This window comes from Syngnathus typhle, linkage group LG5, assembly GCF_033458585.1.
Source record: "Syngnathus typhle isolate RoL2023-S1 ecotype Sweden linkage group LG5, RoL_Styp_1.0, whole genome shotgun sequence".
NCBI classification, from domain to species: Eukaryota; Metazoa; Chordata; class Actinopteri; order Syngnathiformes; family Syngnathidae; genus Syngnathus; species Syngnathus typhle.
Genome location: NC_083742.1, coordinates 9,657,709 through 9,685,573, shown reverse-complemented (window position 1 = coordinate 9,685,573; position 27,865 = coordinate 9,657,709). Strand labels below are relative to the sequence as shown.

At 39.7% G+C, this 27,865-nt stretch overlaps 1 protein-coding gene across 1 annotated transcript; it reads left to right on the top strand.

Moving 5' to 3' along the window:
• The first annotated feature begins 384 nt into the window (after positions 1–384).
• Positions 385–26,946, top strand: LOC133154279 (multivesicular body subunit 12B-like). Its single transcript, XM_061278867.1, has 10 exons — positions 385–469; positions 1,581–1,676; positions 4,737–4,832; positions 6,174–6,264; positions 7,189–7,318; positions 7,986–8,096; positions 12,940–13,001; positions 22,129–22,184; positions 22,918–22,977; positions 26,391–26,946. The coding sequence occupies exons 2-10, from the start codon at positions 1,590–1,592 to the stop codon at positions 26,430–26,432; spliced, it is 735 nt and encodes a 244-aa protein (XP_061134851.1). The 5' UTR covers positions 385–469; positions 1,581–1,589; the 3' UTR covers positions 26,433–26,946.
• Positions 26,947–27,865: the final 919 nt, after the last annotated feature.

Below are 27,865 nucleotides of genomic sequence, written 5' to 3'. Positions count from 1 at the left end.
CAGCTGTATAACTGCCACAGAAACAAACAATAACCCCACCAACAAAAAAAAATCCTGTTCAATTTAAAACAAAAAATGTTTTGTTGTTCCCCCCAAATACCTGCAATTATTTATTTATTTATTTATTTATTTATTTATTTATTTATTTATTTATTTATTTATTTATTTATTTATTTATTTATTTATTTATTTATTTATTTATTTATTTATTTATTTATTTATTTATTTATTTATTTATTTATTTATTTATTTATTTATTTATTTATTTATAATTATTATTGTTTAGCACTCAAGAAACTCGGAGCAACTGCATAAAAACATAACCTGCCTTGTATTAGTTAATGATTTGTTAGTTGAGTTCCTGCAGGTTGAAGGCACAAAGTCCAAAGAGACAGCACTGAAGGGACAAAGAACCCAATTGCGGAGTATATTTTAACAGTCCTTTTACTGAACTTCAACACTTCATACAGTAAGAGCGACCTTATATAAGTACTGTATCTGAATATTCCACGTAGAATTATATATGTAGGATAAAATGAAATGAAATCTTCAAGAACAGCAGCTTAAATCATTTCGGAAAGTGTAACATCAATACAATGTCTTCTTTTTGGTTTTCAACGGGTCTGGTTAGACAGAGCCTTGAAAGAGCAGTTTAAATGCATTACATTTTGCCCCCATTTCGCCTCACAGTTAACCAACAATCCATTGCAGAAATTGTCCAATCAGTTACAATGTGAGTCAGTCAGTATTTTGTCTCACTGTACAATGACTTTCAAGTTTGTTTCAAATTAATTTCACGCTATTGCCAATATGCTTTTCTTCTGGGAAGCTCGGTTAGCCCTTCAGAAGCACATCTTCCAACGAGTCAAGGTTCTGAGTCTCAGACTCAAATTCATGTTAGAAAGAGATCTGTCTTTCAATTAGTCAATTCGCCAACCTGTTTCATTTGAATAACGGCAGCAATCTAACATTTGTTAGGGGACAGCTGTTTCTGGAGTGAATCATTTAATTTGATCAAGGTAATTGGGATAGATTTTGTAAACATCAAGATTGAATGCACTAACTTTGTCAGTTAGTACAACAATGCTTTAAACCTAATTGAATAAAGTTGCATCAGAAACCTTTGCAAAGCCACTTACCCTGTAAAAGGCTTGCATACCCATTAGGCCAAAATTCCCTTAGACAGGGATAGATAGCAATTGATGGGACTTCCTTGAAAATATGTGATTGCTCGGTCTAATTTGTGACTTGTTGAAGTAATTGGGTAGTCTCCAAACGCTGTTTTGGTCTAAGTTGTCGTTTGATCCTCTGTTAGAAGGATGCTTTTTCTTTTACATCCCAATAAGCCTCATTGAGAAGTCGATACTGTGGCTTTCTGGACCTTTCAGCCAGGAGGAGCATTGTCCATTCACGGCCTAATGAAGCTTAATGATGCAAACCTCAATTTGTGCAACTGTCAGTCTACTTGTGCTTTTGTTGTTGTGCCATTTGTTTTGTATTAAGCAAATATTTAACCCCAACTCTCTATATGTGAAGAGAAAAAATATAGCTAGTGTCTAATTTCCTCCTATTTCTATCAGAACATTATCATGGCAAACGACCAGATGCCAACAGACCCTATCACTGCGGTCGGAGTCCTTTCTTCACACAGCAAGGTTCCAGATGACTACTTTGTTGTAAGTAACTGACCTCTGGTCAAGTAAAGTTTGCAAACGAATCCAAGCATATTTTAATTGACCTTGCTTTATGAGCAGAACTGCACCTTACCCAAGTGGTTTTCTTTCAATGTACAATGCAGAAAGCAATTGATGAAGACATCAAATCTAGGGGGAAATAACATTTACCGTAGTTTCCGGACTATAAACTGCTACTTTTTGCACAAGCTTAATAAGCGTAAAGTCCAGTGCAGCTTATTTATGGATTTTACATGTTTTTCTTCTTGTAGTGTATGATTTGTGCATATTCTTTCAGCTCTCCATGCATGCCTCCTTTTGAAAACCCCATTGCGTACCACTGTTACCAGTTTACTCTTTATGCAGAAAATCAAAGAGCTGATTAACTCTTTTGCTCTCTGATTATTTGGTGCGCCGTGTGTTCTCATCTCTGAACTTCAGCAGATCGTTCCAACACAAGAGAGCACAAGCCAAGATCAAACACTGTTCCGCTGGGATCCGCAGCTTTGCTCAAGTATGAGCAGCCACCCAACATCAAAGACCATTCGCACACTCAGTCGTACTTTGACTCTCTGCAAGGGTTCCAAAGGGGATAGGGGCGCATTTCAAATTCGCAAGTATTTGACTTGTTACTCTCATGAACTCATTACTAAAATTTGCATTTATTTCAAGAGGCGTAAACATTGATTTTGCATTTGCCGGGACATCAGAGCTAAGAAAGACAAACTTCATGTCAGTATTTAATGAAGAATATGCAACTATGATAAATAGTTTTAAGAATCAGTATATCCTATTTGATCTCTTCTCAAGAGCATCAGCGCAACATACACTCGGTTTAATCCTCTCTATGAATTGTCCTTGTATGATATCCTTCCGTTTTCCATATCAATATATTCAACCGCACATTTCAGGACATTTCAGACAAAAGGCCTCCATAAACATTACTGTACAACTAAAATTGCAGCTTTTGAAAAAATGAGCTGCAATTTCTTCTTTAAACTTCTCGTGGCAACTGCATAATGGCAATTATCTCACATAGGCATCTTCGATACCACTTATTTTTCAGACCGATACCAGTACGAGTTCCCAACTCTTGAGTAGTCACCGATACTGCTATTGATACTACGTACCGATGTCACGAGTTCTCCTAATACATAAAAGATCAACATCATATATCCCAGTTAAGCATTAAAATTGGGTGAAATTTATTTTCTATTAGCTTTATTTTTAGATTTATTCATAAAATACATATTTTGTATAAAACACACAATAATATGAATTCAAATAAATGAAATGAAACCATTTGTTTACCATTGCATACCTATGAGCTTACCATTTAACCAGAGTTTTAGCAACACAAGTGGGTCACCAATTTATTCAACTGTGGCGTCTGAGTCTGACTACTGGATGACCCCCGCGTAACGACATACATTACTGAGAAAAAGAAGTGTGATACTAAGTGCACTTTTATGTCTAGCTGTGCGTCTCAATGCTGTTTGTGTCAGTCTCCCGGGATCGTTCATTAAAAAATTCAGCATGTTTACGTGTCTCATCTGTGTTCTTGAAATTTAGGGATTTTGCAGTTGAAACAGTCATTGCTTTTCAAAATCAAGAGACTTCAGTGACACCTTTGACATCACAAATAGTATTTTATTGACTGAGCACTTTGTAGGTACAAAGAGCAGCTATAAGAAAGTGTTGGAGAACCACTACGCATTGTTTCTGCCATGGCTAAGCAGTTGGCCTTTCACATTCAAGCTGTGTCGTTCTCGAGCTGCCCCCGCCTGTTGGCAGGATGATGCCTGAGGTGCCTCCTAAGAGGACCGTGCCCTCATTACTCTTCAACTTGACTTTGGGTTTCACAAAACTAGACCTTTGGTTATGCTGACAGAATGCTGTGACTACTGACCTGGAAAAAGTGGCCAAGACGGCTTGTCTTGTAAAAAAGAGGAAGGGTCTGTGATGTATAGGCTCCTTCTGGGACTTTTAGTTGAAGTGCTGTTGGTGACGCCCAGCCAGGAAAGAGCTCGCTGCTCATCTCATGTTCGCTCTGTCTTTCTCACCTCACTATTTCTACTCCCTGCATCAAGTCACCCCCCTCTCATCCCATCTTCTCTGCGGTGGTTTTGCATGAATCTCCCTGTGCCACGATTCCCCCACCCAGTCACCGGGGTCATTCATCATTATTGTCAAGGGGGGTAATGCGTGTGGGTGGGTGCAGAGATCTATGACTTCTTCATTTGAATGAACCTCATTAGATTGACTCTTCTTTGTAAAGGATCCCTTTAAAAAATGACCCTGGCAGTTATTTAGGCGATTCTCACATTGTAGCCAATGGAACATGACGCCTCAACCAAGCATATTTGCTTCAACGATAGAGGAGTCTGCGGGTTATATTTTATTCTGCACAACACACGGCGATGTCGTTTAGGACCTTGAGCTTGACTTGTGGCGCCCAAACGCTGTCAATATGATGCAATCTATTATTCTTACTGCATGCGTCAATCTTTTATAACTATGAATGAGCCTATTACACAAGGACAAGATGCTCCTTTATTGGGGTGCAGCCTCATTTCTGCACACTCGTAAAACTGCATTCTATCCTCAGCAGTTTACTGTTAGAATATTTGTCTCATTAAACACTAGGATGCATCCACAAAAAGGTTTAGAGCAGGCAAATTTGAAGGTGCTGTTTTCTTATCTTACCTGTACCTCACTAACAAGTCCTGTTACTACATTTTTAAAAATATACATATATAATCCTTATTTTGCTATGGAAGCACACAGAAGTATGGTTTCCTTATTAGAGCGGATTGTTGTCAGGGCATCTTTAATCAGCCTACTCCCAAGGGATGATATTTTTAGCCAGCTTTTTGGAGGCTAAGACTCCTTTACCCATGCAGGGCTCTAATGAGATGGAGCCCTAGTGCAGGCAAGCATTAATTAAGGACAGTATGCAAGGCAGAGACAATAGCAACATGCTCATGGCATACATACATTAACTTTATCCCACCTCCTGATTTTTTTTCTCTCTCCTTGTTTTTTTTCTTTCTTCCAATGTAGGTAGCACAAACAACAGATGGCTCGGATGCCGACCTGTGGAAGGACGGCTTATTCAAATCCAAGGTCACTCGCTACCTCTGTTTCACCAGAAAACCTGTAAGTGGTGAAATGTAAAGTATCACTTTTTTCGTGCTATCAGAATTTTGTTTGTCTGTCAGTTACTTTAGGAGAGTTGTATAGCCAGAATGTTTTAACATGCTTTGTTTTAAAGACCCCAATGCTGGTTTGATTTTATTACATATCCTTTATTTGCATGCATATTCAAAATGTACAATAGCGCATTGCAATTTTCTTTTGTGACATTGGTCCCCTTGGCCTTGTTTTCTTATTGAGGACATAACAATGAGCTAAAGTACAACTCGTTAACTATTCATCATTATTCATTCAAAAGTGTATCTGTAAAGAAAATAATGATAGGATTACTGAACAGGAATGAATGTTTTTGCTAATCACAACCAAAAATCATACGTATATTTGGTAGGTTGGACAAGTTTAGTGCCCATTGGATTTGTAAAGTATGAAACATTTTCTACAAACTCTATATATTTACTGTTTTGACAGGATTCTTTTATTTGCAGAATGTCCTCTAACATCCAGACAACGTGGCAGCAGCTGCCTCTTGGCCAAGTTCAATCTGGACTACTGGCTAGTGTATAGCATACAAATAGCCCTGCCCTTGTTCCTGTTTTATTATCTTAAAATGTGTGTCCGTGTTGTTTTAAAGACTTTGACACAAATAAAACACGACAGAGCTATCAACCAAGGCTATTTTGTCTGCCAGTCAGAGGAGCCCCCACTATAATTGTCTATGACAAAAACAGATTCTGTAAAATTATCCCTTGAATTATATGGGTGGGAAGTAAATAGTTTGTGATTTATCATACTCTGGTTGAAACTAGACAAACCCCGTTTGTCACGTCCTGATGGGAGGAAAAAATCCTCAGCAAAAGAGGCAAATACAAAAAAGGCTCCCATGCATAGTAATAACGTTCATCCATATTCCTCCTTAAGTCAGTGTAAAAACTATGAATAAAAATATCTCTAATGGCAATGACTGTCAGGCAACTACAGCAGAGGAATCCAGCCATCAAGTCACGCTTGGTTCAGCCTACTTTCTTCTGCAGTGGTGTATTATTGCAATTTATTATGCCCAAAAATGAAAATGTTAAGGAGTCATGGAAGAGTCATGCTTGAAAATGTCAGATGACAGTGCCCGAATGCTCTCAGACCAGCATCCATTTTCTCTTTTCGACCCATATATTGCACAGCTAATGGCTGAAATATAAATAAACCACAAACAAAAATTCGGGGGGGAAATCGGATACCGTTGCCTCTGACATTTTCTCCCCAAAATGAAGCAACCTTTTCAATTCCTGGCCCTGCATCATTATGAAGGCTGACTTTTGCATCAGTGACTTCTGATTCCGTCTCTTACAGGGCCCTGATGTTGTTGTGGATGTAAAGTTGATCGACATTAAGGACGCATTGCCAGAGGGCTTCATTGCAATACAAGAAACATTGGACACAAGTAAGAAAATAGACAATGCAGACCCCAGCCTAGTTCCCCCTTCTTACTCTCTGACCAGCTCAAAGGGAGGGGGTCGCTTTGCTTGAGATTGTGAATGTTTTATGGGTGCAGGTTACCTTAGTTTATGGTAGACTGTGGGAATAAAATAAACATTTTGCCCCAGAGGTACAACACAAGAGAATCACGAGTCATTGTTTATCTAAGCTGGAGCTGTGCTTTTCTTTATGAGGGCCTTATTTATTTATGTATTTATTTGGGAAGAGGACGAGTGCATGGGGGTTATCTAATATTAATGAAATGCATTCCCCAATGCTTTAGTGCTTTTTGAGTGCTATGTATTTCCCCTTCACCATCCATGCTTTGGAAATGTAATAATATTTTGGTGAGTGGAGCAAGGACAGCTTGTTTATTATTTTTATTATCGTTCCATTTATGCTGCACTCACGGTGTTGCTGGGGAAATAAATGAGACGAGCACAGAAGCAATATACAGAAGGATGGCATTTTTTGTGAGAAAGAAGAAAAGACATTAAGTTCTGTTTGCCTATGCTGTAATTTAATATTTAATTACTTTGTGTGGATCTATGTTTAATGTACTGTACATGTGGGATAACCTATGTGTTTCTTTTCAGACGAAACCAGTTTAAATACCTGTCGTGGAAGAGTATTCTGTTGCTTCTTAGCTCTGAAATAATTCAAATGATCATAATAGCGTTTTGTTTAATTGTGTTCACATGGATTATGTGCCAATGTGAAGTTTTTAATTTGATTGAAGCCAATGTCTCTCAACAACTACAGGCCGAAAGTGAGTCAAACGATTTAGTTCGAAAGGAGTTTGAGGAGAAGGGAACCACCTTGAGTTGTTTTGGGGTTGAAAAACCTATATGATAACAGTTTCTGCCTGATACTTTGTCTCCCTGATCAGAGGAGCCTGCCATGAAGAAGAGGAGACTTTGTGTGAAAATGAGCCCACGTGCAGCTGCGGATACGGCTGTATTTGACTTCCAGATCATTGCCAAATCCAAACAGCATCTTGTCCACTACACCAGCATGGGGTACGTTGCTGACCAATGCAAATCGGTAAAAAACAATTGTGCAAAAATAAAATGACATGCAGCGGAAAGCGTCATGACTAGCGTGAAAATGAAGGAGCAGATTTACTTTATTTTTATGCAGTAATTAGAGTTTTTAATTATTATTACTGAATTCATTAAATGTGCCATTATTATAAATTAAGTCATTAGAATTATTAGTTATTATTACTGTAGAATGATCATGTATATTGGCTGAAGCTATCTTGAAATGAATTTTAACTGTAAACTATTGGTTGTTCATCACTACTTGAGCTGCCTATGCTTCTGCATGCATTGTGTGCAGGAGATGAAAATGAGTTGGAAAATCATGAAGTATTTTATGCAAGTTTGACCATGGTCCTATACATATTCCTGAAATTCCCACCAGTTCCACCACATCGCTGTCATTACTGTTGGAGTAAACTGGCCAGTAGAAAACGATCAGAAAGGTGTAAGGAAATGCCTACTGTACTCTGGCCAGTGATTGCGGGTTGGCTAGTAAATTTACAGGGGTGGCAATGGCCAAGTTTGAGAGTTCAGCTCACCGTCACAATGATAACAACCCGACATTGGGATGATCTAATGATGCTACATCTGGAACAAGATTTGAGAATTTGCTCTGCGTATAATGTCCCCATTATTTTTTCAGTGAGATCAATAACATGGGGTTATGGTATCGAATGGGAGAGGTTCCTCATCTGCAGTCATCTCAACAGAGATCCAGCAAAGTTAATAATGGTGCCCCTTCTGACACTGAGAGGTAATATTTTGTGCAATTAGTGTCCGTGTGATTTTTTACCTTCTTGTTGAATTATTATTTCATGGTCATTGTTGTTTTATTTGTCATCATCTTGTCATATATTCTGTGGTACACTTGAACAGTTCCAAAGAAAGGTAGCTGAACACAATATTAGTGAGAGTCCACTTGGTGAAGGGCAACATGCCTTGGTCGAGGGCTAAGCACCTACTAGTTGTGGAGTTCCCAGAAGGAAGAGAAACAGGCCACTTTCTGACTTGGGCAACAGCAGTGTTGTGCACACAAACAGCAGGAGAAGTAGCCTGAAGAAGGAGCAACAGCTGCAGAGGAAGGGAGGAGCACGCCAAGATCTTTGGCATGCTGGGGTGTGCGTGTTGGCTCTCTGCTCATGTTGCTGGAGCATCCTCTGCCTCAGGCTTCACAGTGAGCTCCAAGGCAGATAAGCTCAATTATTTATCGCAATGAAGACCTGGGGATTTCCACTGCAAATTTTAAATAAACAGCTGAGACCCTGTCACAGTGAGCTTGGCAGATAATTCTGGTATGTTTGCCAGAGCATGAGGCTTTTTGCTTTGCTATCATTTGCCGAGCTGAGTAAAAGCCACATAAAAGCTTCACAGTGTCAGGGACTATTCACATGGCCATATATTTAAATGAGAAGAAATAAGTAAAGTGAATAAAAGGCCACACATTCAGAGCCACCGAGCAGGCGTCTGTGTGCCTTTACAACGCTTACCTTGTCATTCTCTGCTCTTTTGAAGCCCACTTTCAAATTGGTGAGGATCAGAGGTTGGGATGAATTGCCCCTTCAAGCAACTCACACCCCCTCCGATGCCTGCTGAGATCAGAGGCTGCCGCTTTTGGATTAACATTCAAATTCATTCTGCACGCTCAGTTTTCTTTTGTGAGTAATTCCATCCATAATTCACTGACACATGAGAACAGGACTGTCGCCAAACTCCTTTGACTATTTATCAGGCATATGTGCAATAGCATGTAGAGAAAACATCCTAACATGCAATTACAAATATGTTTGCAGTCATTTGAAAAATCACAGATTATGAGTACCGACAGAAATGTATTCACAACTACTACTCGAGTCATTGCTTGTCGAAGACAGTGTAACTCGGCAGCATTGTTCCATAAAGTATTCTCTACTTTATTTATATTCAGCAACAGGTTTACTGCCTGCTTACAAAATTTCATAGTGCCTCTTCAATTAGGGCTCTCAACAATGAGCACAAAACCTTTTAAATGGTGAACCATCATTCTTTATTTTCAGGATCATTTTGTAGGCTTGTGATCATTCCTCTCAAATGTTAATCTGCCTCAAGCTATCAATTATGTTTTAATGGTGTTAAGCTTCGCCAGGCCTTTATATGCATCAATGCTGGGTTGTTCCATTTTTTACTGATATTTTATATCTCACCAATTAGTACAGGAAGCTGAAGTGAAATGAAGGATGAACTGCAACAGTTAGTTCTTATTGGCTCAGGCTGTTACACCATATTGAGCCACTAAAATGTTTAGGATGCAAAGCTGTTGAGCTTACCGCTGTACAAATGCAGGAGCAATTTGTTTATTGCGAGTAATGTATTCACAACTGTGGCTACATTTCAAAAGGCATTTTTTTCATGAGCAGCGCTAGTACTGATAATCTGGATACGTTGCACTTTTTAAAAGTTTGGATCAAGTTAATAAAAAAATATTTGTTTCCCCTGAACATTTTGTAGATACAGGCTCTCTAATCTGAAAACAAATTGATATAGTAATAAAAGAAATAATTGTACTCATTTTACTAAAAAATAAATACCTAAATAAGAATTGGCTAATAATGATTCTCATATTGCCCTATCGTCCACCTCAAGTGTGATGGTAATACAATAGGCATTTGAAATATCCTCTACCACTTGTATTTTTTTTCCTTCCCGCAAATTTTGCCGTTTGTGTGAAACTCACAAGTACCAGCCACTGGCCGCACTATGCAAACAACCTTGAAATGTGTCCAGTAAAGGTGCCCTCCATCCTCATTCACTCATCATTCTTATGATCACATTTCCACTTGTTCTCCTGATAAAACTGTCATTGGTAAGGCTTATATCTGACCCCGCTCGTCACTGATTACATAAAGTAGCCTTGTCCTAATATTACAATTGATTCTATTTCACTTGGATTACATTTTTGGACGTTTCTGTTACAATTTTAGCCCTGTGTACACAGACACCTTTTAAATCAAATTTGAGTGTGATATAAACGTCAAGGCAGAATATCCCCTTTCTTTCCATACCAAAACATGACACTTAAAGAATCATCCGTGTCAGAACTGGCATCTCAATACGTCTGGATCTGGCTGCCTTCTGCCTGTGACACTCACATTGTAGCACTTCAGCATGATATTCTATCAGCTTGTGTTGCATGCTGATTAGTCAAGACTACCTAATACACCATACCGTTGAGAGAAAACGACACCAAGACTGCGTGTCGGTTTCTTGACCGAAATGTATCAAAGCTGTTGAAATTCATTCCCATTTAATCTGTGGCATTACTTTGTTGCTTTCTGAAAAGTTGCGAGAAGTGACTCAGATCAATGCAATGGTTTCTGAACAGTGCCAGGGATGATTGATTGAATGATTGGTGAAGATCGCTCATACGATTCAGCCACCAGATTTTGAGAGTGTCTCTTTGCAGCCTCTGACACTGAGCTTGAAGGAGGATAATGACGGCTGAGACAGCAGCACCTATGAAGCAGCACTGTCACGTCATAGAGGAAGGTGCGGAAATGTTTTCACAGGAGAGGCTGGATGTGTGTCAAAACAAGCGCTTTCTGCTTTGTGTCTGATGCCACTTCCTTCATCATCTTGCCTTTCTGCCGACTATACCATCTCTGTGGCCACTCTTTTCTCCTCCCTTATTTATCTGACATTGACAATCCAGCAGCATGAAGAACATTGTACAAAAGATTTAAATGACAACTTCAAAAATACCGAAATGGACTTAACAGCTGCGGTAGCGCTAAAATGATTCTCTCTCGGACATATTTTGTGGGAGCAGAAGTCTCCCGATCGGTGTTGTAATTGGGTAAATCTTCCAGGCTGTGTTCCCGGTTTTACTATAATTCGATGAGGAACTACACTATAATTGAATTTTCTAATTAATTAGGAATATGTGTCAATATGGCTCTCTTTGACTGAAATGAGGATTAATCGTTGTCAAAACTCTAGTGGTTACCATAATACAAGTCCCGACTCTGTTGTTGATTAGTAAATGCACTTGCCATGTTTTTGTTTTGGCCATTAGTTGTCTAATTGATTTGCCATATGTCGGTCTCTCCAGTGCACCTAAAATTGTATTTAGAATATTCCAATTTGGATTTAGACGGCCTTGCGATGCAAGCAGATGGCAAAGGCAACCCTGGAGATTTGTTTTAGAAAATCTCCGTGTGAACCCATGAATTTTTACATGGCGAGTGTAATGTCTTCATTTTCAAATGTAAAGCTAACTGCCCCCATTTCCCACTTCTCTTTTTAGTTTATCATGATGTCACTGGGTATTGACTGACTAAATCAAACACCGACTCCTAAAAAGAAAAAAGACAGAAAACATTTAAACCTTTCACCACCACCTCATCGGTGTGCTGAATTTCTGTGTGATTTGACAGATGTGCAGCTTTCCTTTCAGCAACGGGATCAACCTTTGCAAGGTAAAGACATCTGCAACGAATATGGCAATTGTCCCCACAAGATTGATGCCAACCTTTTAAAAATTCACCATTGCTCTGCATTCAACATGGCCAAATGCTAATGTAAATGAAGGTGGTGGTGGTGGTGGTGGTGGTGGGGTGGGGTGGTTGACCCCTTCATTGCAAAGAAATCTGAGTTGTGAGTTTCAACTCATGAATGCTACTTAAAGGCAGTCAAAAGTCTTGTTTTATTGCCCTTGATAGAAATTATTCTATTTATTTTTCTCTTTGGTGAAGATAAGTCTTCCAGAGGAGCAATTTGTGTACGGCTCCGCCTTTCAACTGAAGAATTTAAATGCGATACCCCACCCAACTAGCATAAGACTGCTATCCACAAATAGAACATATATGTTTTATGTACATAAATGTATAAAGTAAATTAACAAACAAACAACTCTATCATATGCCTCCACATTCTCCCTATTTTTATAGCACAACAGTGACTTCTACAGAATCTTGCTCGCCTGATCTTGCATCACGTCCAATGTGTGTGTGTTCTAATCATAGCAATTCCCACTTTAATGATATAACTGACTACTTTGCGTCATCATTATGAGATTGTTTGTTTTATAGCTGCTGTATTCTTTAGCTACCTCGGAGGCACGTCATGTTTTGCAGCTCTCTTGAAGCAGTTTTTTTTCTCCTCCTCACTAGCTGTGGATTTATTGATCCGTAGGGGTGAAGCAGGGGGTGTAATTTGTGATAGCTTGATTGATGAGGATTTCAATCTTATATGGTTTGTTAACTTCAACTGCCCACAAAGTGCATTCAGTGCTGTTTTCTGTAATACAAGGCCATGAAACGGTAAAAGCAGACTTCCCTTGAATAATGGAATCCCGTGGCTCCTCCAGACTTAACAAGATCCTGCTCTAAAGCCCTATTGAAGGTCTGTGCAAGCCCGCAGGCAACTTCTGCCTTATTTTCCCCGTTTAGACTCAAACTTTGATTTTGCAGCTTGGGTCTGTCTTTTAGACTGAGACACTTTAATATTTCTGCTCCATATAAACCTACAAACCAATAAAGGCTATAGGAATATATTTTATTATGGCATTCACCAAAGGATAATATTGGTGGACTGACATGGTGTTCTTTTTTTCTCTCTGACAGCAGGAGGACCATCAGCAGGCCAACCTATGAGCCCCAAAACTCTGGCAGCGTCACCATAACAGGTAAAGCCTCTCAAACTTACATAAACCATTCTGCTGTCACTGTAGTCCCCGCCACAAAGACATTTTGATATGGAAACTCAGACCAGCAGCTAACAAGACAATCAATTTAAAAAAAAAAAAGGAAACCAAATCAAACAAAATAGTAGTTTTGTGGCATCGTGGGAATCTGAGTATTTACGAGTGCATAAAATGAAAAAGGAACGGTAAGGATAAGGACACGTACTATGTACTGTGTGAAAATATTTGAAATTTTGCACAAATGCCATGTGTAAACTTTCTAATATTTTCATCAGGTTAATGCACAACTACAGTAGTAGTAGCATGAATTGAATGTGGAGTAATGGAGAGTACCACTATAACAATAAGCCCACTCCTGCCCCCGTTCCCAGTTTCTTTGTACAGTAGCTGTGTCATTTAGGATTTATTAAGATAAACCAAACCACAAACCCGTTATTGTTAAGTCAGCAACACCAATGGCATAAAAACAACGCTGCATTTACGCGATAAGGCTGTCTTCTTTTTTTACATTGTTCATCTGCAGCTAAGAAACTTTAACATATGTAAAAAAATAATAATGATTCAATTGAAAAAAATAATTATATAAAAAAATATCCATTACATAAATATTATTTACCCTGCATTCCAATATTTAACAAAGAGACATTAGGAATTCAACCAGGGTGAGACTATTACATTTTAGAGGCAGAGTCGACGCAATACAGGAACCTCCGACTGGAATCTGTGCTCCAGCCTGGAAATTGTGTGAAGACGAGGTGAATGAAACAGGCAGGTTTTTATCTAGCTGGAGAGAGACACCATGTGGTGAGGATTCCTCCTGCTATTCAAGCACAGGCACACCCAAGCTTTTGTTACTTTTACCAAACCTCATTCTGATATTTTCATAAAATATAAATTGCAACAAGAAATATTTATTTTCATAAATTCAAAATAAATCATCAATTTTTGACCCAAATTATTTCGATCATCATGGCTCCTAGGGAAGCTATGCACCATCCCAGATGACAAAGCAAACCTACAATCCAGTTTAATTGATCATAAAATGAATATTGGAATAAGTCATGATGTGAATGCAAGTTAAGACGAATAAGCTCTAAATTGTGTGGCTTCAGAATGAGAAGAAATAGAGCAAGTTTCAAAGGGATGTGAATGACAGTGAAGAACTAGCACAAACTGTGCATACGCTTCACCACAACCGTCATTTATCTTTGGACAAAAAGAAGCAGCACATCTTTTGTTTGTCTCACAGCATCAAAATGTGACTTAAAAAAATTAGCTTCATTAACAATGAGATTGCCTTCAGACCTTGTGTGACCTTCTAGACAACAACCTATTTAATTCTTAACTGTTAGTGTGATGGTAGCTCTTCCATGTGTGTGTGTGCGTGTGTGTGCGTGTGCGTGTGTGTGCGTGTAGGCGCGTGGGAGTCTGTATGTGCAGGCTGACAGCTGGCCAGGTTCGAGTTGCTCTAAAACCATGTGCGCTCTGTCAGCCTCGTACAGGCGCCTTCTTTAGGATTGATGAATTGCCTGCTTTCTTGATTAAACCCTCCGTCACTTCCCAACTAAACAAAAACCCCAACACACGAAAGAAAAGCGAGTTGAGGGGAGGAGAGGTAACATGTCTGGGAAATGTGTCATCAGCAGTCACATTATGTACAGATGTGATGTGCAGGTGCCTTGACATTTATTACCAGAATATTAAAATCTCTTCGCATTCATTTCTTTACCCCCTTTCTCTTGACAGATCAAGTTAATTTGAGGAGTTATCAACTTTTCATAGCAACTGTATGCTTTCCTGTGCTCACATCACTTTGATCCTTACCTTCCCAATTAGGTCTGTTATGATGGAAAATTGTATGTAACGAAACAATCCAACTGTCAAAGAATAATAAACTCAACCAAAATTAAGTGTATAAAACTTAGATAACGTAGAGAAAGTAAGTCTGCTGCAGTGTTCAGCAAACATCCACCCCATTTACAAAAAAAAAAAGTGAATCTCATGGAAAGTCATAAATTTGCATATCTGTCTTATTAATCAAAAATAAATCCTGACATTGGCCCTCATCTGGAGTAATATGGAGTGCAATTATTTCCCGATCCATTAGAGGAAGTTCAATTAACAGACATAAGACAATTCATCCTTCAGAGGAAGAGGAGGAGAAAAAATAGAAAGCTCAAAATTAACTTGGGTTCGCAAAATATCTTGACAGCGTGTCAGTGATTTCTGAGTCTCAGGAAACAATATTAGAATTCTTATTAAAGTGTGCGCATCTTCATTTAATTTGCAGCAAATAATTGGAAAAATGCAATGGCGCTTTCCAATTAAGGCTCCACTTTATGCTGTTTAATAATACCCTCGTAATATTACAGCTTATGGAATGACAGGTAAGTTGGTGTATGAATAAAACATAAAGCCCTGTAATAAGAGACAGGAAAAAAGCAAGACAGTTGTTGGGGTGGTTGGGTGGGGGGGCTTCTAAATGCTCAACATAATTTGCATATATTAATCTCCTCTTTTCAGCCTTATCAAATATTCCACTGTATTTGAAGTTAAAATAGTCATGACAGGCAGGCGTAGGCTTGGTTTTTCCAAGGATTTATAACTTGTATAATTCTGGATCTTTAATAAGTCAATATGACTTATCCTCTGAGTTCTGTGGAATTTGGTTAATTGTTCCAGATGGTGCTCACTGATTAAGCAAAATTACTTCCTTTCTTTTCTTTCCCCCCAAACTACATCATTGCTTGATTGACTAACTTGGAGAAAAAAGATTATTTTGGCGTAAGAGGTTTCTCATCAGGTTTCAAACAAAAGTTCCATCTTATTTTTGCTGTGTGGGTCTGAGCCAGGCTGTGCGGGGGAGGCGATCATTTGAGTCCTTCTCTCACTCAGCGATAGATTGCATATACTGCCGGGCCAATATTTTAGAATAACACAGTTATCTAAATTGAGGAATTAAATAAAATACAACCTCTAGCTCGTGCCAGAAAAGCTCTTTTTAGTGAATGCCATTCTCTTCTGTGTCTTTTGTCACCTTTTTTTCTGCACGGGATTGTACTCCACTTGCAACACGACTCGGGCAGCCACAGCTCACTGACATTCTGTTTTGCGTCAGTTAAACTGAACTGAATGAATCATTTATGGAAGTGTTATGGGGGAGGTATGGGCAGATTTACTGCTGCGCTTTTCCTTTCGATGGAATAGGATTTCTATGAAATCAATCTTGATGTTTGAAGTAATGCCAGAGCTTACATCAAGACATGAAAAGAGCGCTCTTAAAATCCAAGTTTTGCCTCTTAATTTTCCTGGTCAGCAAAAGGCACAGTACTTTGCTCTGTGTTTGTCTGATTAATGTTTTTTAATGTTTAAAATGTATTGTGAATTGTACAATCATAGTTCAGTATTTTTTTTAATTAATCGATTCCCATTTTAATCTTGGAAAATTATGAACATTTTTGCTAACTAGATTTAATGACAAAAAAAACCCAAATGATTTTAATCTGATGTTACCAATAAGAATTTGTGCACCAATCACCTGTGAATCTTAATTTTTATTTTTTTTTAAGTTGCTCATGTATGAGTAAGGGACCTGCGGCTTAAACATTCTGGTCCCCTTTAACTGTTAAATGACGGACTTTTAAATGCCTGTAAGGTTTGCAGACCTTACTGGAGTCCTGAGGTTCATCCCTCATTGCTTTCTATCCGTGCCTGAGATAGAAGCAGAGCTCCATTAGTTCCAGTGTCCAGACGTGGACAGCCTCAATGGATGGGCCTGTCATGGCTGCCTCATTTGCCTCATGTACAGCAGGGTTTGTTATCACACATCTAATTAGAACTTGATAAAAATATTTCACAAAGTCCAGTCATTAAATATAGTTTAAGAAGATTTATGATCAAATATGCCATTAAATCTTTTAATGGCTCTGCTGACTTGTTAAGTTTGTAATGAATGATTTTCTAATACATTGATGCGATTTTGGAAGCACAACGAGAACACAGGGATGAAATCGCTCTGGAAAAAAGGGCAACTGAGAATTTCGGAAGTTATGCTGAAAACTTCTCCGGCAGGTGTAAAAGTTTGCTGTTAAGAAGTTCAAACAATTTTACAATTTTATTCGTACCGTAAAGGCACGACAATACCTGTCGGAGTTTTCTGTTCTCGGTTTTACCATTTTCAATGAACAGAGCAATAAGTAAACCCAATTGTGTTTCGATATTAATAATCAGTGTTGCCGTTTTATCCTGGAGAAAAATCCTGTTGTTATTAGAGTAATTAATGACAAATGGCGCAACTACATTTGCGGATCGGCGTTGAGAGATGATAAATTGGTGCGTGCCTAGGTTAGTGGCTGCCAAGGAGGCCTCTTTGGCTGTCATCCCTCCTGCTTCCACTCTGGCACCGTTCATTACTCACTGCATGAGATGCCACTTTACATTGCCTGGTACTGTGAGCATGGAGAACTTAATAACGCCAACCACAAGCATGTGGGTCCCGCTGTTCCACAGTACAGAGGGCAAGTTGCTCACTGAGTGCTCAGGGTTGTGGAGAGCAGGCTAACCCAAGTAGCTGCACTGATCAAAAGGACTCACACATTAGTCACTCATTCAGGGGAACCATAACCACATGAGTGAGTGTTCACCAAAGGTAGGCCTTTCTTGTTAGGCTTTCTGGAACTCGACACATTCCTTGCATCATTACTGGTTCGTTTGCCCGCAGAAGTGCTAATTAAGAGGGGATTTGTGTAATTGTGCCGTCTGCTGTGTCCCATCCGGCACATGCAATTTAGTGTCAGCCCTCTGCCAGCTTTAACACTTGTCCAGAGAGGCGCTGCCCATTTATACAGACATTCAGCTGCACATTTACCAGCGGCCACAGCTGGGGATCGGTGCGGTGCCTTGGCAGTGTCGGAAAAGACACAGTGTTGCTGATTGCTGATTAAAGTCTGGTAGTTCGTTTAGTTTCACAACAGCGAGCCAGGGACAAGAGATCATCCAGATTGAAAAATGATTGAAAGGGTTTTGTTCTACTTTTGTTCCATGAAAATTAACGTATTCCACTCTTTTTAAATTCAAACACCATTAGTGCAGCGGTTTTCGAGTTTCCAAACTTACCTCATCCTCTGAGCATTAAACTCACCATAGACTCTGCCCACTTTCTGGAAGATTGATGGGCCAGAGTCCATCTGGGACTGCCTCCTGGCTCCCTTCCTACATCCCGATTTTTAGAAATGTGTGTCTAAGATGGAGCGGTAAGTGGGCCATTCTACACCAAGTTTCTTACACCTCTCGGGTGGAAAATTGATTTCTAATTTAGCATTTTGAATTTGTAACTAAAGTGCTGAGGATGACTGCATATTTAGTGAGGTATTTTATTATAATTACAATAATAAGATGTTCAATTAATTGCCCAAAAAGTTTTCTCTTTATTAAACCTTAAAGTGCAACATTGTGTGTAAGCATTGTAAAAGACAAAAGGCTTTTGTCGATTACTATTCTTTAAAATATGTCCGAAAAGCCCCACAAACTTAAAAACAAAAGAAAGGAATTGATTAATTAGACAGTAACCATATGCATTCTCATATGTGAGCTGATGCCCCAGTGAACATATAAATAATATGAAATTAAATGAATAATTCACTCAATAGATAGAGTTCCCATTTTAGAGACTTTTCCTTCACTGAAATGCCCCTTTATTGGAGGAAGAGGAAATTACTTAATTAAAGAGGAAAACAGTGGAGCGATACAATAAAAATAATGGATTTGATTGAGCCATGGAGTCATTAAAAGAATCTGAAAATAGCAACTAGCTATCATCTGTTCTCGTAGCATGGGTCAGGAGCTCTGACACCTCCAAAATTCCTCCTGTCAGGGTAGAAGGCCATTTGTATTCTCTCTCATTAGGCAATTTGACTAATGACCTGCCGTGGCTACGGAGCTACTGAGGGACCCGCAGCCTGGCACCCTCTCGCTCTCTCAGCAGCCTGAGCCCACACCCTCCATTGGAATGGCACAGATGGCATGCCCGGGCGACAAAATAAACTACAATATGTCTCCGAGATGCTGTCAGGCCTGGGCACTATTTCTCATGTCAGATTGCGGCTAAGGGCTGTGAGTGGGCATAGGGGGGGTCCTCTTCCAGCTTACTTGGCTTCTACTCACCATTATCTGCAGAGGTGACAGAGAGCCGTATACTCTGCAACTAGAATAGCATTTCTGTGGTCTGCATAAAGAATCCCCCTCAATTTGAGAGTCACAGTGACATGAGAGGTAGTGCATTGTCTAGCCAGGCTACACATGGAAAGCAGGCTGCGTCACATTGTTTGAATAAAATAAATATAGAATGTTCTGAGCAACTTTACTTGTAAATTTGTCACGCATATATAACACGCATGTCAAACTAACACTTCATAGGACACTCATTGTATTACGTTGAACGTTTTTGTTTTTACTTTCCCCAAAACTTATATGCAGCCTATATCACAGTACTTTGGTACAACGAGGACAATGTTGTATGTGCATTTCCTATTTAAGAGCATCGTGGTAAAGCCATATGTCCTCCAGGTGGCCAAGGCGTGCACAATTTTAATTCTATTTAATGTCATGATTGTATGTCTTTAGCCAGTATAATATAATGTCTTGGTTTCTGACTAAAACGCACATTACAAATTTCTGGGAGCTGGAACTGATTAATGGCTTTTCTATACATATCAATGGGGAAAGATTATTTGAGATACAAATGCGGAGCCCTGGAAAGCCAATGGTGCGTTGCACAAGTCCTGGGCGACAGCGCATCCTACAACGGAGGGGTGAGGGATTAGTGCTCAACCTGGCGTTGGAGGGAGCCCTTCCCGCCCTGAAACAGCCATTCATCTGTGCCCAGGGATTGGAGATGACAATGCAGCCATTGCTCATCGCACCTGACGGAGCCATTAATAAGGCAATGATCCACACGGGGCCTGTGCTGACTCCGTTCTTTACACTACAATCACTCAAGCCATGGGGTCCTCCTTACTTAACGCCACCTCTCTGCTCACTGCCATGATCATCACCATCATCACAGTCACCACACCAAAAATCTGAGGTGACATTTTCCTATTGACTGCTCTCACATACTCCACATGCCAAGTAACTACCCAATCCCTCCATACTTTGACACGCATAAGGTAATGGACCATAGCATTTTGAGCAGCTCCAACATGCTTTATAATGGAGTTCCTGGCCAGAAGATTGTATTTACATTACTTTTGCCCTTTGTGTTGGATTCTGCCGTGGCGCAGATATCCATTTCTTAACACCAAGTCATCTTCAGCACCTTTTCATTCATCTGGATGTAAGATAGCCCTACTAGTATGGACGGTGGTGGAATACAAAGTGAGACCCGGTTTAAATGTAATAAGGAAATTCCCTGGCCTTCAGTGCCGTGCAGCCATCTGTCCACGCCACACAGATCCATCAACCGCTGCAATCTCAGTACTCCATGGCCGCCTATTGATTCAAATGTATTCCCTCCCTCTCTCCTCTCTCAGTGACAGCAGTAGTGAATGTGTTTTCTCTGTTTTTTTTTTTTATTTCATTTTTATTATTAATTTAAACAAGTAATCATATCTACAAGGGCTTGGTGATAACACACTTTTTGTACCCCATACAATATCGACACTTTTTCTTGCAATTTCATCAACACCAATACTGATATTAGTAATGGTATTTTTTTTCTGTCAAAATATTATTAGACATACACAAAAATACTGGCCAATAGTTCCAAATACTTTAAATATTGTAATAAGACAAAACAAACAAAAATGAAATTATTTGAAGCCCTCTGAAACGTTTCTGTGATGAAGGGCTATATAAACACATTTGACTTGACTTGCAAAATATTAAGTAAACGTTGCTAAAACCATTACGTAGCAGACTACAGCTATTACAGTAAACCTCCGCTATGTCACGGTTCAGTTTTTGAGGTATGTGCTTATATTATTTTATTTTATTTATTTTCTTTTTTTCTTTTTGTACACTATTGTTATCCAATGCTCTTGCTTTTTCTTAATATATTTTATTTTGCTAGTCCTAAATTGTGAGTTTTTTATTTTGCTCCAAGAAGGATTGAAATTTCCCCAGTCAAGCCCGCCAAAGGGAGGCAATTTGGAATTTCCTATAAAGAACCGCAAAACCCTTAATCAGGAGCAGCTTCACTTTACATTTGAAAATTATTTTTTCTGTGCCGAGCGCCTTTAAAACACCAGTTGGACACTTCGCCTGCTGATATTTGGGGCCCTTGTCAAAGCACTTTGCATCACGTGTCGTAGCTCTAGATTTTTAGTTGTCTTATTTTTATTTAATTGAATTCTTCATTTTAATGAGGCCAAGCAGCTGCAGTTTTTCCTTCAGTCTGAACCGAGAGGCTTTGTATCTCTTGTCACCTCGTGTTAATTTGTGCCCTAATGTTTTTCTTATAAACAAAGACCTGCACTCTAGCCTGACAGTGGTGACACCTTGATTCCAGTGCAGGATACAGGCAGTATTGGGTTACACCATTAATAATCAACTGGCAGCCATCACACCATTTTAACCACGATCATTATGATAAAGGGCATACACTTAATTACAGGCCTGCTTAATTATAGCTCTGTTGAAGCTCGTTTGTTTGGTCAAATGCTAATTATACCACCGTGCTTTTGGCAAGTCCTCATTTCAATCTACCTTTTTTTGTGAGCTGAACGCTGAGGCTTATTTTCATGCAAATTTCATATCCAGCGTTTTGTCTTTCTTCTTTCAAATTTTCTGTGCCGGGTGTAAGTGTGTCTTTGTTTGTGAGCTGAACATCTCTCTGACAAGACAAAATCAGGAATAATCAAGAGTAATTAAAGTGGAAGAGGGTTGGGAAGGGCTGGGTTGGAGGAGAGAAGCAAAGAATAAGAAAAGGCTTTCATCTTGTCTCCATAGATGGGTAGGGGAGGTGTCGGGGGGCCTGGAGATGTTGATAGCTTTGTTGCTTCATTATGCCACATGTACTTTTGTTCAAACTTTCAAAATAAAGGGAAAAAATGGTCAATTTTGATCTATGAAGTCACATTTTAAAAATACTTTTTTATTTATTTTTTTACAGCCATGGACGGTGTGCCCTTTGAGGTCGCTCAGCGATTTTATGATACATCAAAAGAGGTAAAATCATGTTAATTTTTTCCTAGTAAAAATCACTATAACCATAGCCATAGCCAAGGCACAATTTGAAGTCCAGAGGAAGACTACTGTCGTGGCAGTTTTATTTTGTAACCACCCATTTTATTACAACTTTACCTTAAAATCCATCCATTCATTTGGTGTAACCCTTGCCATGTCGGTCACATTGACACAGGCTGAACATATTCTTCACATGACATTAAATTTGTTTTCAATTCATACAGACATATATACACGCAAATGCAAACATTTGTTTCATCTGATTTTCTGACTCATTCCCTCTCTTTCTCTTCTCCCCATCATCCCTTCTCCACTGCAATTTCCATTCCTGCAACCTCCTACTTTCCTAATTTCTAGATTATCTTTTATTTTCTCTTATTTCTACTCTCCCACCGTTCTACCACTGTCTTTTCAATTCTTTTTATCCATACCGATCTCTTTCCTGTTTCTTTCTTCTCTTATCCCTTCATCTGCTTCATCTGCTTTCCTTTCCCTTACCCTGAGTGATGAATGCATGCACTCAGGCAGCGCTGGCTCAATGCAGTCCATTTGGCTGGCTGGCGGCGGTTGTCACCATAGCCGGTTCGTATTGACACAGAGGGAGAGGATTAAAGATTTTAAGCATGCTTACTTAGCCATGAGCCTAACCGCCATGTTCCTTGTGTTCCCCCCCCCCCCCTTCTCTTCTCCCTCCTCTCCATGCTTTTGATTTCAGATGCAGCAAGTCAATTTAATGGGCATTACGATCAAATCCCTGGCAGAGATCGAGGAGGAAGTGAGTAGAGGCTGCAACGCTCGGCTGCAGCTGCCGCCGCTGGCCCAGAATGCAAAGCAAACAGTCTTGGGCTTGTAATTAAGTGTCTGAGACAGCGAGACCCTGTTGGCTCCACTAAGCCCCAATTGAATAAAAGCATGCCCTGGCTAGGCAGCCATTCCCTCCTAAAAGCTTTGTCTACTGTTCCAAAGCCCTTGACTTTTATTCCCCAATTCTTCTCCCAAACAGTTCAATCAAGCTTCTCTCGGAATGTTGTAGGTTCTTGAAGTTTTGATCTTCTTGCAGGGCTCCGGGAAAACCTGAGCTTGCGTGGAGAACATGCTCCATTTCCTCTCCACACTGTAGCTTGTGTGTGTTGTATAGTGCAGTACATGGGTGTGCTTTAAATGGAGGGAGAGCCCCTCCACTCCCTTCTCTCTCATTAGCACGGTGCTGTGGTATGTGAAGTGCCAGAAAGTGACAGACCACTGTAAAAGAACAGGTGCTGTTGGGTTTGAGATGTGATACGGAGCAAACACTCCCTCATCAAACCAGGTGTCTGTTCTGCACTCTGCCTCTGTCTTCTGTCACAAACTATCCAAATCACAGTCGCCATGCTGTCATACGGTCATCTGATTGAAGCTCACTGTCAAAGTAGGCATTAAGCGTGTGCGTGCATATGTATGCGCACTGTGAGCGTGTGAGCCCAACCAGGTTGCTCATCCTATCCGTTTTCTCCTCTCCTTCCACTACTCGTCGCTCCCTCGCCTCCTTCTTTTCTGTTCAGCGGGTGTGATTAGCAGGCGGACACATGGTGAGCTGAGCTGGGGAAGGGAAGGGCATGAGAAATCATTAATTACCGCCGCACTGGAGCTGATGAAGTAAATGTGAGATAGTGTAACACGCTGGATTTAGTGAAGTGGACGACAGCACAAGATTAATGGCGTGGCCTAGCTGATGAGGATGAAGTCGCAGCTTAGCTTGATAATTAGTTTGCAAGTGGAAGCATCCCTCACAATTGTGTTATTTTTACTTCTAGCGTCCCCTTGTTATTATCCCAGGATGATATCTGCAGAAGCAGGAGAGAAATATAATTAGCGAGACTTTTTACAAAACATAACACAAGCTGTGATTTTCATAGGAAACTAGAATAGCATCAGAGGAACACAGACCTCCAACAAGGCCAAACAATACTTCTTTGAATCATTGCCTTAAAAATCCAAACCCGTTTCACTCTTAATTTTTTTACTTAAATCCATTATGCGCCATAAAATTAATTAATATTTTTAATGCCCTAATAGGTAGTTGTGATAATTATCAAATATTAATGTGCCTTTGCTTCATTTCAACCAACATAAACTCTGCACTTGTTTTCTGGCATCAGAGATGTTGGCTCGTTTGACTGTTGGCGTGTTCTTGAGCTTTTGAGAAGATTATACGGTATTTGATTAGAAAAAAAAAAACATTGCAACTGTCTTCTTTTCTCATCCAAAAGTTGTTACTCCTTGTACGTATGACATCCTTTGAAACAAGTGGCACTTTGCCTCTAAGTGCCTCTGATTGTAACCCCTTTAAAAATATTGATGCTTGAGAGTAATGTGCTCTCTGACTCTGGAATGCTGCAGCCGCAACTGTAGATAGGTCCATTTCCTAACTGGCATCACTTAAGCTATACGTCTAAAATGATGTTGGTTCCAGCAATTAGGCATTCTTTTCGGTTCCCAATTGACTGGCAAAACTTGCGGATATTATAATTGCTCTTAGCCACGCATATCTAATTTGTGTCTTTTTAAGTGTTAATTAGTACACAATTTAAAGTGACGTCTTTATGTAGTATGCTCCACTGAAAGATGTCGGCGGCGGCCGCCTTAATGATTTTAGTTTAGGCAGGGAGTGTGTGAAGATGCAGAAATGTGTGTGCACACATGACAGGATTTTCATTAGCACCTATGCATGATGGCCTTTCAGCGTTGCTTTGGGAAAGTGTAGTTTCTTCCGATGTGTGCTAGCATAGAAGAGTGCAGAAGCACTGAGGTAGATAGACAGTGTGCGCGTGGTGTGAGAGGGTGCGCTCCAAATAGAGGTGGAATTAATGAAGACAACATGTCACATATTTTTGGCAGTGGAGCAGGAACAGGAAATGAAGCTGGCCTCGTCTGGGCGACTGCCGCCCATGTTCTAGTGTGTCACTGTCCTGTCAGCCCATGTGTAAAACTGGCAGACATTGATACATGCTCGCCCCGATAACACCCCATTCCCCCATCCATCATCCACACAGACTCACCCACATCTGAATACATGGGATACATACATAGCCTACGTACATTTCTACTGGAATTATTTATTTGATGTGCCAGCAGTTGAAACTGAATTCTCGCGCGGTGGAGGCCTGAATGACGCCACTAACCGGGTTGTGATATGTGACAGGTTTTGGGGGATCCGTCAAGTGGATGGAAATCAAAATCGGAGGTATTTAGACAGGGAGAACCTGCAATTCAATTGATAAAATGCGTGCGTTTGCTTTTGTTAGGCTTGGAGCGTTTAGTCTAGTGATCTTACAGCGCTCTCTTGTGTTTTGATACAGTAGTACAACGGTTTGGGGAAACGTCACATTGTTCAGAGACACGTTCAAACACCCTGCAGCATGTTTCGGATTGACATTTTTGGTTTTATATTTTACATATTAAATAGAAGTTTGTGTGTTTTGTGTTATGTGTATTTTTTTAATCGGTCATTTAGATTCGGGCAATAAAGTATAGAATTCTGACCTAAAGAGCTATAGTACTTAATATCATGACCTTTAAAGGGCAGTGATTTTCAACCACTGTGCTGTGGCATGGAATGAATTCCAGTGTGCTGCAGGGAAATATCCAATTTTACTTAACTGGTCTGAAATTTATCATTTATTGACTATGACATTGACATATATATACATAAAGGCAGAACATGTAAATGCTCTTACAATTGTATTACTTTTACTATTCAATTACATACATTTGAATGACTCCCCCGGCAAGTGTATCATCAACTTCCAGGCCTGTTTTATTGGTAGATTTGTAGGAATCGAGATCATTCGTGTTGTATAGGCCTATTTTTGTGACATTTTTATTAGGTTGTCAGTAGTGGAAATACAGCATGGCTCAGTAAAATGTTGAGAGACACATAGTAGAGTGATATCACCAGAAGAGGGCAGTAAAACTTTTTTCCCCTTCCCATTCTCGCTTCTGAGTGTTGTACTGTTGAAATGAACAAAAACGTGTATATATGGACACTCCTTACTGTCGTGTTTCATCTGAATGAAATGCTCATGCTATTAACTCAAACTAGTCGAAATAATTGTCTGCTAATCGGATTTGAGTGTCAAAGTGCATTGAAGCACTTGTTCTCTGGAGCAATATGTGTTCACTAATATCGTATATTTCCTCCTCATGCAGTTCCACTACAACTTCAGCACAGAGCGAAGCATTGTGCTATAACATCCTCTGGTTTCCTTCAACATGATGGGACCATACTGTGGACAAAAGGATCGTCATTAAGTGAAAAAAGAGAAAACATAAGATGCATTACTGTTATAAAAGCTGGCTGTGTACAATGTTTAGATTCAAATGTATTTGACAATATGCCTTTGTAAAATGTGAATATAGTGAAATGCTAAAAAAATATGTATCTAATTAATGTGGGTATTTTTAAGTTGGCTGAGATTTTGACATTTGGTTGCCTCCGAGGGACTAAACGCACAACAAACAGACAGCTCTCAGGGGTCTGCATGTTCTAGCAGAAATATATTTCCATCACAAAGTTCATCATGCAGTGTGCAGAACGAGCGAGCAGAGCTCTGAGGCGCTGTGCCTTTACCCCAGACGCCCATACTTCAATGCAGTGACACATCAACTGAGTCAGCTCTTAAAGAAAATCATTCAAATATTATAACATGTCAGCTCTGATACACGGCATGCCTTTTCCTACAGTCTCACAGACAAAATTGTGAATAAAAAGACTAGCAGTAAAAGTGACCAAATATGCAGTAATTTATGGGTTACAGTACACTGACACTGACACACCCAGTGACACAAACAAATGGGATTGACATAGTTTTGATTATTTTTAACCAACTCACTGTGTCTCATCCATGTTATTACTGTAAACTGAGTATATTATATATGTACAGTAATACCTCCCCCTGGTTTAATTTTATGTGGTTGAAATATTTTTTAGCTTCTCCCTGAAGCTGCACAAGCGTCACAGAATGACATTCAATAGTAAAGCAAAAGGTTCACACAAAACAAATGGTCAGGGGGGAATAGTGGAAATATTTTTGATGATTTTTTTGTTACAGTACTGCAACTTTGACTCTAAAAAACATCTACTTAGATTGCACCACAAGTAACTTCTTCCATTCCAGACTTGGAGTTGCTAACTAAATAGCTGTCTTTTCTAAAAACCATCCCTGATGACTCTTGGGTGTCTCTGTAGTGTTTCTTTCAGTCATCCTGGGCATGGTAATTCACACAGGTTTACTCAAGAAGAAACCAACAAACCAATCTGGACAAACCAAGAGTCCAGCTGCCTCAGCTCAACTTTTGCATATCCCCTGATAACTTTTGTTGTGTTATCTTTTCAGTTCTGCTGCTGGTGTAGCAGTGACAATCTGGGTATTTACCCACATGGGGAGAACATCCAAACTCCAAACAGGTAGGTCCGGAGGTGAAATCAAAGCCGCACTCTCCTAACTGTGAGGTGAACGTGCTAACCAGTGCACCACCAAGCCGTCCATGTAAATATTTACTTAGCCATTTCCTTACACTCCTACCCTGTGTAACAGGAAGTACAGCCATTCAAATCAGACAAGGGATATTAGAAACATGTGTAATTAAAATAAATAAGTACACACCCACGGAGTAAACAGCAA